The sequence below is a fragment of the Echinops telfairi genome, unplaced genomic scaffold (assembly GCF_000313985.2).
Source record: "Echinops telfairi isolate 266 unplaced genomic scaffold, ASM31398v2 ScPeMD7_26;HRSCAF=91, whole genome shotgun sequence".
Classification (NCBI taxonomy): Eukaryota; Metazoa; Chordata; class Mammalia; order Afrosoricida; family Tenrecidae; genus Echinops; species Echinops telfairi.
This window is the reverse complement of record NW_022103923.1, coordinates 3853298-3866908: the sequence shown is the minus strand read 5'-3', so window position 1 is coordinate 3866908 and position 13611 is coordinate 3853298. Positions and strand designations below refer to the sequence as shown.

The window sequence follows — 13611 nt, the reverse complement described above, 5'->3', positions numbered from 1 at the left end:
CCCTGAGCTAGGGGGCATCTACCGGTCTTGGCTGGTTGAACCCAAGGGGTGTGTGTGTGTAGTAAGTAGCTCAGGAAGGGTTATTTGACTTTGTTGTGTGGATTTCATTAACAGTGCTTTTCTGCAAGGTATCTGTCACCAACCACCTCTTTCGTGTCACAAGCTCATCACCGCGAGGTCTCAGTGGAGGGTCGCAAAAATGGGGGACCTCGTGATTATTTTCTGCAGAGCTGCCTCGCCCCAACCATCACCCTTCTATACTGACGGACTGTGCTCCCCTGGATCCGACTTGCGGAGAAGTCCGCTAGGAGAAGATCTTGACAGCATAAAATATAATTTGTGATCTAAAAGACAGTTTCCAGTATAATCTCATTATGCACACAGACTCCCGGTGTTATTTTGTGGAAGGCGGACAATGATCAATTTACATTGACCCGGGGCTGGGCGAGCTTTTAGATGGTAATTGCCATATTGATTTGCATGCAAAAAGGAGACCTGCTAAAATTAAAGACCGGAAGCTAAATTAAACTAAATTTATTGTCTAGGTGCAAACCTGAGGAACTGGGGGAGGGGGAGTCAGGTCAGGGTGCCCTGGGGCAGAGCAGGTGAGAGCCCGGGGGAGGTCATAACTTTTTCAGAATGATCTTTGTTGTTCCTGTGATTTCCTACTATGGGTTAGGGGGACGTGTTTTGGGGACTGGGAGACTCAGCGGAAAAGTTACAAACAGGCATTATTGCATTCAAGGCACTGGGGTCTTTTAATGCTAATAGTAACTGCGTGGGGGAAGGGAAGTTTATAGGGTTATAGGGGTCTTCCTGCACCATTTCCGGCATCCCCCTCCCAGTTCTATTGTTCTGCCGGAGCGCTCGCCGTCTAGCCAGGGACACCAAAAACTTGTATCCGAAGAGTTAATTTTTTTTTTTTAAGGAAGCCGCCCTTACCCTTCCCCAAGGCTTAAGACCTAGCGCAGGGTGCGCGGCTGCGTAGGGGTTTCGGGAGTTCAGCGCTGTTGCGAACACTGCTCTCTTAGGCTCGTAGGGAAGCCGATCTTTTTCGGGAAACCATCAACTCCAGGTGGACCAACTACGGCCGGTGGGCGCGGGAGGGCAGGGGCGGGGGTAAGCCTCCACAGAGACTGAAGAGCCTGCACGGCGTGATCTCGGGAATGGGGCTGGAAATCCTGCCCCAATCGATCGCCTTGGTCGGAAAGTTTTGAGAAAAGAGCGGAGGCGAGAGAAAGCAAGCCACTTGCGGAGGGTTGGCCTGGAGCCAGCAGCGGTCGGACCGCGGGGGCGTGTTAGGCTGGCAAGCTGAGCGAAAGCCGGGTGCCGCCAAGGCCTCTGTCCCTCTTGCCACCGAGGCCCTCGCTGGCCCGCTCGCGTCTTGGAGCCATTTCCCACATCCGGAGTCTTGGCGTCGACGACAGCAGCCACCGGTCCGGGGCCAGGCCTCCTGCCGAGGCGACCGATCCTCCATGTCCCCACCCTTCCTCAAGGAGCTGTGCTGGAAGGCATCATCGGTGTAGGTGATCCCAGAGTATCTGAACTCCTGGGGCAGATCTGGAAAGTGGGGAGGGGGTCGGCTGGATTGTTCGGGAATGAGGTTGGGCCACCCTACACTGAACATGATTTTTTTTTGGACACGTGCTCCAAGTTAGGACAATGAAAGAAAGACCCCCAACTCCACCCTTTGTCTGTTTTTGTGGGAGATCCTCCAGGGTCCAGTAGGGCCTAGTATCCTGCTAACCACTTCCTGCGGGCACCCCCTCCTCCACTTTGGTCCCTGGTGTTTTTGTTTTAAGCCCCAGGAAAGGGCTCCTTTCAAAGGGCTCTTGTTCCATCTGCATCATTTGATTGATTGCTTTATGTGGGAAAAGTAAGGTGGTAAAGCCCAGTGACTGACCCACCTACCCCTTTCCTGTTCTGGGCTTGGGGAGGAGGCGCGAGTAGAGTTAGGGTGCAAGGACTGACCTCACACCACAGGGTGGAATCCGAGTCAGAGTTGTCAGATGTAGGAGACAATTGTGAGAGGCTTTCCATGGACCCAGTTTCCTGAGTGTTGGAGAGAGACTAGGGTCAAGGCCCCTCCTGGACGAGCTACAGAGAAATTAAATTGGCTGATAACCTTTTAGCCAGCACACATGATACCGCAGGAAGCCCCCAGCCCTCCTTCAAGAAAACGGCATATTAAAACGGGAGTTTCAAATGTGGACTGGCTCCTGCCGACCACTCCGTTGCCCATTTTTACCAGCTGTGTGACCTTGGGGGCATGTTATTTATAGTCTCTGAGCCTCAGTAAGGGTCTTCTTTGGTAAGACTGGGAATCATTATCCACCTTTAGGATCAAAAGTATCCTGGGCACATAGTAGGCCCCAAAGATTAATCTTTGCTTTGACTAACTGAGCTGCTGCACCCCTTCGCCCCTGCTGACCTGCACACCCTTGAGGACCTGCTGGCCCAGCGACCTGGGTGGAAGAAGCTCCCCTCTGAGGGATTCCTCAGTGCCTGCCACTGTGGGCTCCTCTTTCTTTCCCTTTGTTAACTGTTTTGCATTCTGCTTTTTAAAGGGTTCCAGATGAGAGGACTTGCATTCCCCCCTTAAGTGGGACCATTATATGGTTAGGATTGGTTCCAGCACATTGATGATCTAGGTGTCAGGTGCTCCTTGGCCAGTCTTGCCTTCATTATTCCAGAGGGAAGGAACCCCACAGCTAGAGAGGAGAAAGACTTGGTGGGCAGAGAGAGGCACGAGGAGGTGGCCCGGACTTTAGAGGTGCTGTGGTTGGTTTGATAGGGATTAAGTCCGGATGTTGTGAGGTCTTGGTGTGGTTTTCAATAAAGCAGGCCAGGGTTGGCTTCGTGTGTGTGTGTGTGTGTGTGTGTGTGTGTGTGTGTGAATTCTCAGCAAGGGACGAAAACCAGACCTGTATGGCTGTATGGATCCAGGCCGGTAGTAAGCTACTGTGATCAAGTTTCCTACTCAGATCCCAGAGGGGAAGTCAGCATTTGATTGAAGCTACACTTGGTTCTTGACTCTCTAGGGATGCCTGCTATGAAACTGGAGCCCTCCCCTCCCCCTTCCTTCTTTTTCCCTTCTTCCCTAAAAGCCTTTGTGCTGAAAGAGCTTCCGTAGGCACGAATCCCTGGTCCCTCACTAAAGAATTCCTTATAGCCAGCGCTGACATTGCTTTGTGAATGGTGGGTCTGACCAGACCAGCAGTCCTTGCCGGGAACCTTCCCACCCCCGCCCAATCTCAGCTCTCTGTTGTGGCAGTTCTATAAACACTGGATTCACTAACTAATCTGAAGACCCTTACTTCCCCTGTGCCCCTGGGAGGGGGGAGGTGGCTGTGGGCCCTGAGTGAAGGCAAGGACCAGGAGGTGGATCCCAGGGTCTGTGTCTCCCCCGTGACAGAGGGCAACAATCAATGTCCAAAGTGGGTCAGGCAGAGAGAGTGAATTCTGGAGAGAAACTCCTAGGCATTGAACAGTTATGTACAAATGCAAATGATCAATTTTGAAATAACTCTAGGCCGACATCATTTAGGCCAGAAGAAATGAAGTCCAGAGGTGCCCCAAACTGTAAATCCAAGCCTAGCTGGCCCTCCCATAAATACGTGACACAGTGCCCAGACCTTTCCAGTCAACACACCCGTGGAACTAGCAGCCTCTGTCCTCTTTGTATTTATTATTTTATTAACAGCACTTTACACAGCATTTAACAAGCACAGCCTTATGCCATGTCCCTCTCAGCCAAAGGGGAGAGGTGGGGAGTAGGTCAGGCAGATGGGGCAGGGTTGGTGAATTTTCTGCTGGTTCATGAGAAGGCAAAAGGTAATGCTTGTGGGAATTAGCCCCCCAGTCCCTCTCTAGGTGGCCACCGAGATGGAAGTTGCTTTGATGGTGTGTGGCTGGTCCCAACATCTATTCTGCAAGGGTACTATACAGGGTGTGTTTTGTGATGCTACGCACCAGTATCTGGTGCTTTTCCAAAGAAAAAAAGTATTTGTCTGATATCATTATTCTATATCCTGGTGCAAAGTTTATAACGAAAAGTAATGCCTTTCTTTAAGTCATAAAATGAGCCTTGTATGATTATTTAATTAAAATCTATTTAAGGACCGATTAGGCGTGTAATTTGCGCTAATAATGACGATTATGGAAATGTTCAACTTAACCAAAAATCATAAAGGAGACATTTTGATCAGTGGGGCGACCACTAAGCAGTCAGTGAGTTGGGCCATTTCTGAGACCCAGTGAGGCCAGCTGCCAAGGGGCCACAGGAAGCCAAGACCACCTGCCCTCCGGCAGTGCCCAGCAAGATCGGTGGGGCTGCCGGACCCCAGGCTGGCAAGGGCAGGCCAGCCTCTAGTTTGTGGGGTCCATAAAACAGCCCTGTGGGTCCACACACCCTTTATTCCCATCGGAAGGAATGGGTTGGGGGAAGGGTGCTGCCCTGGGCTGCCCGAAGTAGAAAAGTCCCAGGAGGCCACTGCTCCACACAGCAACCTATGGGCAAGGGCTGCGCTCTCTTGTTGGAACAGTCAGCACTGACAAACGTAGGCTTCTTTGGCTAGCCTTGGCAGGAGGGGGTATGAGGTGTGGGAGGGGGGGTGACAGAGAGAGAGAGGGGTCCCTTGTTCCGGAGAAACCTGCCAGCTGCTGGGCTTGGTGAGAAGGCAGACACAATGCTGCTGTTGTTGGTTTGATCTCTAACTGTGGATTGTTAGTCTGGCTTTAACTATGTGGTAAGGGGGGAATGTGAAGGCTGTTTACAGCGAGTGCAAATAATGTGACAGCTGTTGGCGCACGAGCAGCGCTGCGCCTCCCCGGCACTTACACAAAGCGCGCACTATGCCGGCCAGCAGAGGAGCGGCGGAGGAGCGGCAGAGGTGGCAGCCACTTGCTGGTCCAAGCTTCCTCGGATGAGAGACCCTCTCGGACCCTCGTGGCACCCCACCCCCCACCTTTCTGAATTCCCAGGGCTTGGCCGGTGGGGACTGGAGGGGTGGGGAGTCCTCCGGCAGAGCTGGCAGGCCTCCTACCTTGTGGTTTCGGGAGAACTCATTAGCCGGAGCTGGCAGGAGAAGGCCTGGCGGTGGGGGTCAGCAGTGCCATCGTCTACAGGGCTTTGGCCTGGATCCGTGGACCTGGGACCTCGGCTGCTCATGACAGGGTTTTGAAGATTGGGGAAAATAACCTGTGCCCTCTGAGCTGGTTGGGAAGCTGTGTTATTAACAGAAGGCCAGTCCCCCACCCCCAAGGCCCTGTTCGTCAGGCACAGGCGCGCCTTCAGAGCCCTTCCCAATACTGGAAATGCAAGTGCATGGAGGTTCAGGGCCCTAGGGGCTGTGAGTGGAGGGGAAGAAATTGAGGCGTGGGACAGGTTGCCCGCCCCCCACCCCTCCGCACGCCCCCGAACTGCTCTACCCTAGCCTGCCTGTTCTTGGTGTGCATTTGCCTTCAGTTGTAGGGTGCAGAGGCCTGAGGTCTTCTCGCAGCGCCACCTACTCTGTGACTTACTACACTGGATGCCACAGCCACAGGTCGTCTCTGAGCTCCTGGTACCCTGCCAGGGCAGGCAGGCAGTCAAGAGAGCGCTTGGGGACTGAGGCCACCACTCATTCAGCCCTGGCGATGTTCAGCTAGTCCCAGCAGGTGACTATGTAGAACCTGGGGCTGCTTCTAGGCTGTCCTGGGGCAAGCAGGGTGTCAACACTCCTCCTTTCTCCCTGCCAGCCCCCTTGGGCTTCTGAGGATCCTTCAGGTGGGACTTTAATGCCACATCCTGCCCCTCTCCTGAACCTTTGGACTCTGTGCCTACCATCCCCTGATGTTTGCTAACCCCCAGCCCCCCTTCTCCCAGTCTGCTTTAGAGTTTTAACCCGGACTTCAACTTCTCCTTGGTTCCTTCATGGGGAACGGGGAGATGCTTCTGGAGTGATACATGAACTTCGGTGCCAGTTCTATAAATTGGTCTCTATTTATGACGTGTGCCATTTTCTGTAGGAATGTTGCTTGCAAAACGAGTTTCGCCTTGGAGGAAAGGCGGAAAGATAAACAAGCTTGCAACGCCAAAACACTGGCAGTCTTTCCTCCTTCCAGCTCTCTTAAAGCAGCCAGGCTCTATTTCCAGGATTACACCCCTGCTTGTGAGGAGGGACTCTTGGGCTTTTTCCCCTCTTCTCCCTCCCCCCCTCCTTCCCCAAGCAAATGCAAATTAGAGAAAAATAATTTTCTTTCAACGATATGCAATGTATTAGTCACTTGTTATCGTGCTCCGAGGCAGGCCTCATTTGCGCGTCTGCCAGCTCGCTCACATCTGCTCAGCGCTGTTTGGGGCATTTTAACCTTGGCGGTGTCGTGTCTAGTCCCACGGATCAAGGAGGAGTAATTAAGCTCTGAACAGCTACAAAAATTCACGGGCCCCCTTCTAGACTGCGGCGGTTTCCCGGCTTTGTTTTGGATCTTCGCAGTTCCAGGATTCAGCGGCAGACCTGGGGTTCCTATTGTTCCTCCTAGAGAAAGTGGGTTCCCCAATCTGGCACTGGCCCTGGTTCTCCCGCCCTTCCCCGGACTCCCAGGGGGTGGGGTGCCCTGCTTCTGTGCTTCCCTCTCCTCATCATTTAGGTGGGAAAAGTCCCTTTGTGCTTCCTGGGTATGCAAATGATAGCTGTTGTTATTAGCGTTATGGAGCCTGGTCCTTTCTTGGTGTGTGTGTGTTGGGGGGTGGGGGGAATGGGGAACAGGCGATGCATTAAATGGCCGTTTTATTCCTGCGCTGTGGAGACTGGCGGGCATTACGTGGCCTCTGGAGGTTTCCTGAAGCTGTCATTGTGGCTCCGCTCCCAGGTTGTAGAGATAGTGAGTGGGGACTCAGCTTTTTAGGGGACCAGACTGAAAGGGGTGTGTGTGTATGTGTGGGTCTCCTAGGTTTCTGATGCTCAGGCACCTCCTGTTGAGGGGCACCAGCTTCCAAGTGCACACTCACCACCACCACCCATACACACACGTGGTTCTCTGTGGCACAGCCATGAAATAAAGGCAAAGAGTAATAACCCGTGGCATTGGCCGGAGGCAAGAAGAGGAAGTAGGTTCCTGTGATCCTGGAGAGGGAGAGAGGCAGGCACACCCAGGGCCACCGCTGTGTCTGGCTGGAGGGGGAGGAGGGTTGGGCTCAGAGGTTGCAGCCTTTAGCACCGACAGCCCTCTCCCCCACTTACAGTTGGTGGACCTTTCCCATGGTGCCTCTGGGCCAGCTCCTGTCGATGGCAGTGAGGACTGAGGGAGTCTGAAGTTGGCCCGATCCTTGGCTGGGTTCTACCACTTGCCCTGGAGTTGCCGTCATTGGAGCCTCCAGAGGTGGGGACTGGGAAGGGTGGACCCCCAGAGCCTTAGGGGTGATGTGTGTGTGTGTGTGTGTGTGTGTGTGTGTGTGTGTGTGTGTAGAAAATCCCTTTATTGCCAACCGACAGTTCTTTGGGGCTGGCTGGGCTGGGGGCGGGAGGCGCTCCTCCTCTCTCCCCTGCTTCAGCTACCACTAAGTGCCAAGTTCACTCACGGAGCTTGTGGCTTTTTACCTTGTGGCTTTCAGCTCTGATCCAAGCTCCTGGGAAGGAGACAAGGAAGGTCCAGGTGCCCAGAAGAGTCAGAGCAGTACGAATCTGCCAGCCAGCCCCTCCCCTCACACTCACATTCTGCTTTATGATCTGTTACGAATGCCTGAACTTGGAGACCTCCCCCCACCTACCCCCAGGCATTAGCGGCTGGCGACCATGCACCACCAGGAAGAGCAGGATCATGGCCCCTAACACCTCTATCAGGCACCTGCAGGGCTGGGGTGGAAGAGAAAGGAGGAATGGCCCACCATCGCCCTTAGAAGACCCAAGGCACACTCAGGAGCCACCCCTACTCTCCCCTAGACTCCCGATAAAGCAGCACTGAGGACCCACGGAGCAGTACACATCCGGAAGAATCTTTTCTTCTCATCTCCTCCCACCCCCGCCCCACCCCCACCATCCTAAAATAGGAGCGTCTCTCCCCCCCACCCCCCCTCCTTTGACACCGGGAGCCAAACCCTGCTGTGCGTGACTCAGTCTGAGCTTGGAGAGGCCCCAGGAAGGGTTGTGTGGTTAGCTTTGGGCTTCCGTGAAATCTACACAACTCTGTTGAAGGTCACGCCCCCCCCCCAACCTCAGCCGTTTCCCCAGATGGGGTGAGAGGGGTGGGGGGTGGCTGCTGCGACCAAAACAAAACTGGGCAGCGGTTCTGGGATTTGCTACTCGGTTCGGTGGAGTCAGCTGGGATTTAAACGGGGTTAAGCGTGGCCAGCATGCAGTTTCATTCCCTGGAGAACATGGCGCCTTCTGTTGATAGATGAGGAGGCCAAGGTTGGAGAGGTTTACCTACCCACCAAGGACATCCTGTGGGTAGGGGTGGGTGACAAAAAGACCCTGCGGGTAAAACTAAAGTACGTAGGGAATCCCTGGTACCTGCTCACCACGAAGTGAGAATACATCATGGTCGTCATTCTCCCCTCCCTCCCGCCACACACACACCTGTCCTTGGCCACCAACAGGATAACTGCCCAATCGGGGCAGGTGACCTAATAAGAGACTCTCTGGGCAAACCTAGAGGGGTTTTAAAGATGGTCTCCATTCGTGTCAAGCTGGGAGGTGTCCTTTGATTTCTGGGGGTTGGCATGGTGTGGGGAAGGTGCTTCCCATTTTGTGAGAGCATGCTAACTGGCCTTCACCAAGGGCTGTCATGTGGGCCGGGGCAGTGGAAAGCCACCTTGTGCTGCCTCCTCCCCTCCTGCTCCGGGCTTTCAACCTGCTATTGTTCTACCGGGCTAAAAACTCAGCCCTTAAACCTCCTTCCTCCTCCCAGAGAAGTGTCCCTGTGGCAGGAACTGGCAATGAGGAAGTGCTGCCCCAGGGGGTCCCCCTCGAATGTCTTTTATGCAGAAGGTAGCACCCACACCCACCGCCTTCCACTGTTCCAGCAGAGCTCCATGGGCTTTCCAAAACTGTCCATCGGTGGGAGTGGTCTGTCTCCTCCTCCCCCATGGGGCAGCTGGTGGGTTAGTAGCGGGCCCTTAATGTTTCCCTCTTCAAGTATGGCACCACTGGGGCAATCCTTTTAAACCTCTCTCTCCCTGACACATCCCCTCCTCCCTGCGCCAGGCAGCTCCCCACAGTTTGTTTGTGATTTGCCAACCAGGACTAAGGCAGCCCCTACAATCCACAGTCTGCTCGCCAGAAGCCAGACACATCTCATTCACCCCCATCCCCTTGCCCCTTTCTCTCCACTACCAGCAAAAAAGGGTTAAAACCCGGAGCCGAGGTGCAGCTTTGTAGCTCACACTGGAAACCGGTTGGTACTTGTAAAGTGCTTTTTCATGAGTGACTTCACACATCTTGGCACTTCTCGAAGCATAGCCTGCTGGGGGGCGCTGCATTGAGAAATAAGGCCAGCCAACGCTCAACGCTCTTGTGTATGGGAGCAAATCGTTTGGAGGGCTCTGTCGTTCTGTCATCCAATCCGATCATGGGACCCTCTCTGCTGTGGGCAGCTTGGGGCGGGGGCAAACGCTACTCTGTAGCCCTTGATGGCCTTAGAGAGAATGAGACCTCTCTGTATCACCTCGCAAGGGGGTGGGCTGAGTAGTGCCTCTTCCTTTGTTTCTCTCTCCAGTGTCCCATTTTGTTCTGCATCCCAGAGAAAGGGGAGAGGAGTCCCTGTTCTTCCAGGACAGCTTTGCTGGGGGTGGGAGGATGGGTCTGCTCTTGACCGTCACCTGGAGAAGGGTCCTCCTGCCCAGGCAGGCCATTTCTCATTGACCTTTTCCACTGAGCTCCATCTTGGACCAGGAACCTGAAGAGTTAAGTCTTCAGCTCGTTGCAATGAAATTATGGTTGGCAGTGGCGCCGCTGTTTGTTCAACAGACCTCCACTTTTAAACAGTTCACAAGAAGTTCATGGGGCAGCTAAAGATTATAAATGTGTGTGTTGGTGTATAGCCCTCAGCGGGGTCCAACAATGGACCCCTGCCCCTTTGGCTGCTTGATGTGCAATGCTGCTACCCACCCCCACGCTCGCACACCCTGCTGACGCCGAAAGGCACTCTGGGCTTCAACACTCCATCTGACCCTGTGCATGTGAGAACACTTCATTCTGACTGCTTGCTGTCATTTTTCTGCACAGCATTAATATTGAAAACCTCTCAGGATGAGCCCTGGAGAAGGGGAGACACTCAGAAACACCCCAATCCCAGGTGGCTGTGAGTGGCATTCACCTCAGTCCCAGCTATCTTTGTGGAAGCAGAGTCTTTTTGAGGGAAGAGACGGGGAGGAGGGAAGGCACTGGTCTGTTTTTGGCGGGGCCAGGTGCTTGTTGGTTCAGTGGAAACCTCCTTCGAATGACCCAGGTGGCACCTTTTGTTTTCCTCAGGAAGGAGCCGGAGGTCCTTCTTATTTAGCAAGGTAGCCACTCTAGGAGGTGGCTTGTGTACAAGGTGGCCAATCTTGTTAAGCCTTGGAAATCAGAAGATTGAGATCCCCTTTCTTTGGGGTTTGATCGAGTGACCCTTTTGCTCCTAATGTAATTTCAGCTTTTCATCACAGCAAGGGAATGGGGTGGTGCGGCTCCACTGCTGCAGCCAATGACAGAGGCACGAAAGGTGGCCCCTGCCCATACTAGCCTTCACACACTCTCTCAGACAGTCTTGTTAGAATGGTCCACAGGGCTTGGGGATGGAGGGAAGGCACTAGAGGTGCTGCGCCCCTTCCCCCACTTCCTCAACATCATGTCAGTCTTGGTTGGGGGCCAGGCAGGGGAGGGGTGTTGCATTAGTTGCTTACAAATTGGCCAGCTAACCGCCAGGTCAGCAGTTCAAGACCACCAGCTACTCTGAGGGAGAAAAATGAGGCTGTCAGATCTTATAAAGAGTTACAGTCTTGGGGAAACCCACAGGGGCAGTTCTACTCTGTTCTATATAGGGTCACTCTGAGTCAGAATCAACTCAATGGCAGTGAATTTGAGTTTTTTCTTTAGTATGGTTTAAGGGTGTGCTCAAAGACCCTTTATAGGATAACTGCTTCTGGGGAGCCCCACCCCACCAGCGGTGCACCTGCACATTCAGGCTTCTTTTGTTGGACAAACGAGCTTGCCAGGCAAAAGAAATGCAGCAGGTTGACTTGGCTCTTTAATTCTACCTTCCCACCACTGGTTACTGTCACAAGAGTCCCCAGACCTCAGGGGCCTCCAGCAGACCTGGCAGGCTGTTCCTGCCCCGGGTGGTAAAGTGTAAAAGCAAGCATTTGCATATGTCTTTTTTTCCTGCTAACAAAGGAAATGTGTGGACTTCAGGAGCATTCAAGGTTTTAAAAACTCTGGGTGAGGGAGGAGGAAGACAAGTTCCCCTGAAGAAGTGCACACCAACATTTCCACGCCGAGCCTCTGGGTCCCCCTCATCAAAGCCGGGGGGCTGGGGCCAGAGCAGGGGGCCTGGCTGTGATGTGTTTTGTGCGCAGGGAATTGCGGAGGGCCATCGGTCCCAGGCTTGAAAGGCTCCCCTACTTATTAACCCAGCATTTAACAGCAGGATATGGGCTGAAGCGCAGTCAAAAGAAACGGCTCAACCTCCAAAGAGCAATTAAAATCCTGCACGAGGATAAATCACGCGCCGTGATAATCCTGTTAATAAAATGCAGCTTGTCCTGACCCTTCACTCATGCAGCAAACTAGAATGTGATGGGGGTGGGGGTGGGGGTGCAAAGAAGGTAAGGCAAGGGAGAGAGGTGGTCTCAGCTTCTCCGCCCCAGCCACCTTGCCCCCTCCCTCCCAGGAGGCGGAAATGGGTGGCTTTGGGTTGTTCTCCGATGCCAGCGGCTAGGAGCACATCAGCCTGGGCTGCTAAGACTTGTGCGAGCTAATGATTTCTTGTCCCCAGTGAGCGGGTGTCATTGAATTACTCAGCCGCCTCCCTCTGCAGCTCCCAGGCAAAACCACCCGGGCAAGGTGCTTAATCTAATCTAGGGCTCGGGTGGGGTGGCTCACCAGCCCACCGACTCTTTTTTAACCCTCACTCAGGAAATTGCACTGCAGGCAGCCCCAGCACTGAAAGCACCGTGGGGTTGGCCCCAGACATGCCACTCCTACCCGTAGTTGGGGCTCGTCCAACCAGCCCCCTCATCCTTTCAGCCCCAAGAAGGATTTCCTGTGGGAATCCATGGGATTTGGCGCCACATACTTTCAACCCTTCTAAAAGGGACAGGAAGGGGAAGGTGCGCTCCGACTGTTGCATGCACCTTGATTTTAATCTTTCCCCAGCCCTGGAGGCCTTCCGTCTCTGCCAAGGACCATTGCCCCTCACCTGTACGCTTGGGACCAGGTGTGCCCCCCTCCCTTCTCCGCCTCTGTAGAACATTCACCACAGTATGGCACCTGAGGCTGCATCAATAAGAATTGTCTAGGAAGAGGACCTTGCTCTTGCCCAGAGTGAGCCCAAGTGGCACAGTGCTTAAGTGCTCAGCGGCCAACCTGGCAGCCCACTTCAGTAAAGCCCTGCCGCCTTGGGGGGTGGGGCACAAAGTTGGACTCTGTCTTATAGGGTCGCTGCGTGTCAGAATCAACTTGGTGGCAACAGGTTTTGGGTTTTTGTGTGTGTGTTTTGGGTTACTCAACCTCCTGGCTTTTTTTTTTTTTTAAACAGACTAGACGTTTGAAGAAAAAGCTGCTGTCCGAGAAGACGACATGCTTTCTGCAACCCCCCTGTATGGGAACGTTCACAGCTGGATGAACAGCGAGAGAGTCCGCATGTGTGGGCTCAACGAAGACAGGTGACTGTCCCTGTCTGGTGGAGGCCATACTGCCAGGCCCCTCTCTCTGCCCCTGAGAGTCGAACTGCTGCTGGGCTCCCAGCAGCCCCTTCTCCCAGCCAGAGCGGGTCTAAAAGGGGTGGGCGAGACTGGTCCTCCCGCCTAACCGGCGGCCCGTGATTTACAGTTTTAACAGGCAACCCGGCTCAGCGAAGCATTGCCGCCCTTTAAAAGATTAGCCCCTAAAGCGGCCTTTCAATGCACTTTCGTCCTTAATTTATTATTTCATATTTATGAAGGAGAATTAATCCTAGCCTATATGCTGCTTTAACTCTAAATGTCAGGAGCATGGGCCCAGGTGGATCGGCATTCGATGTGCTTTTAAAACAAATAGTTTGCTCAGTAATAAACGGGGAGGCAGCCACCCTGTGCCGCATCTGAGTGCCCAGGGTTTCGTGTTGTCTTCTGGATTTGAGGGGCACACTCCCCACCCCCCACCCAACAGTTCCACATGGCTTCCCAATTGGCCATTTGAAGGGTGGGGTAGAGGCACTTAAGCAGTAAGGTGATTGAAGCGGCTCTTCTGGGTAATGATGAAACTTTCCTGTGCCGCACGCATGTCAGTGCGTTTTATCTTTGGGATTTGGTAGTTGGCAGTGAGCGTTTTCTTTATCGATGCTCTCTCCGATAACAAGTCCCAGGGCAGCCGCACCAGCCTGGCACAGATGTGTAGCCTCCTTTTCAGCTTGGCACAGCTGACATTCATGTGCTAGTCGTGTGTGGCATGGTGC

The 13611-nt window shown here is 53.7% G+C and overlaps 1 protein-coding gene across 7 annotated transcripts in view; it reads left to right on the top strand.

The window, feature by feature from the left end:
* BCOR (BCL6 corepressor) overlaps positions 1-13611 on the top strand; it is a 107562-nt gene that overhangs the window by 67639 nt on the left and 26312 nt on the right. For all 7 annotated transcript variants that reach the window (XM_045289387.1, XM_045289388.1, XM_045289389.1 and 4 more), the window contains exon 2: positions 12715-12841. In XM_045289387.1, coding sequence (XP_045145322.1) covers positions 12756-12841 — 86 coding nt within the window. In that variant the 5' untranslated portion in view covers positions 12715-12755. The remainder of the gene's footprint in view (positions 1-12714; positions 12842-13611) is intronic.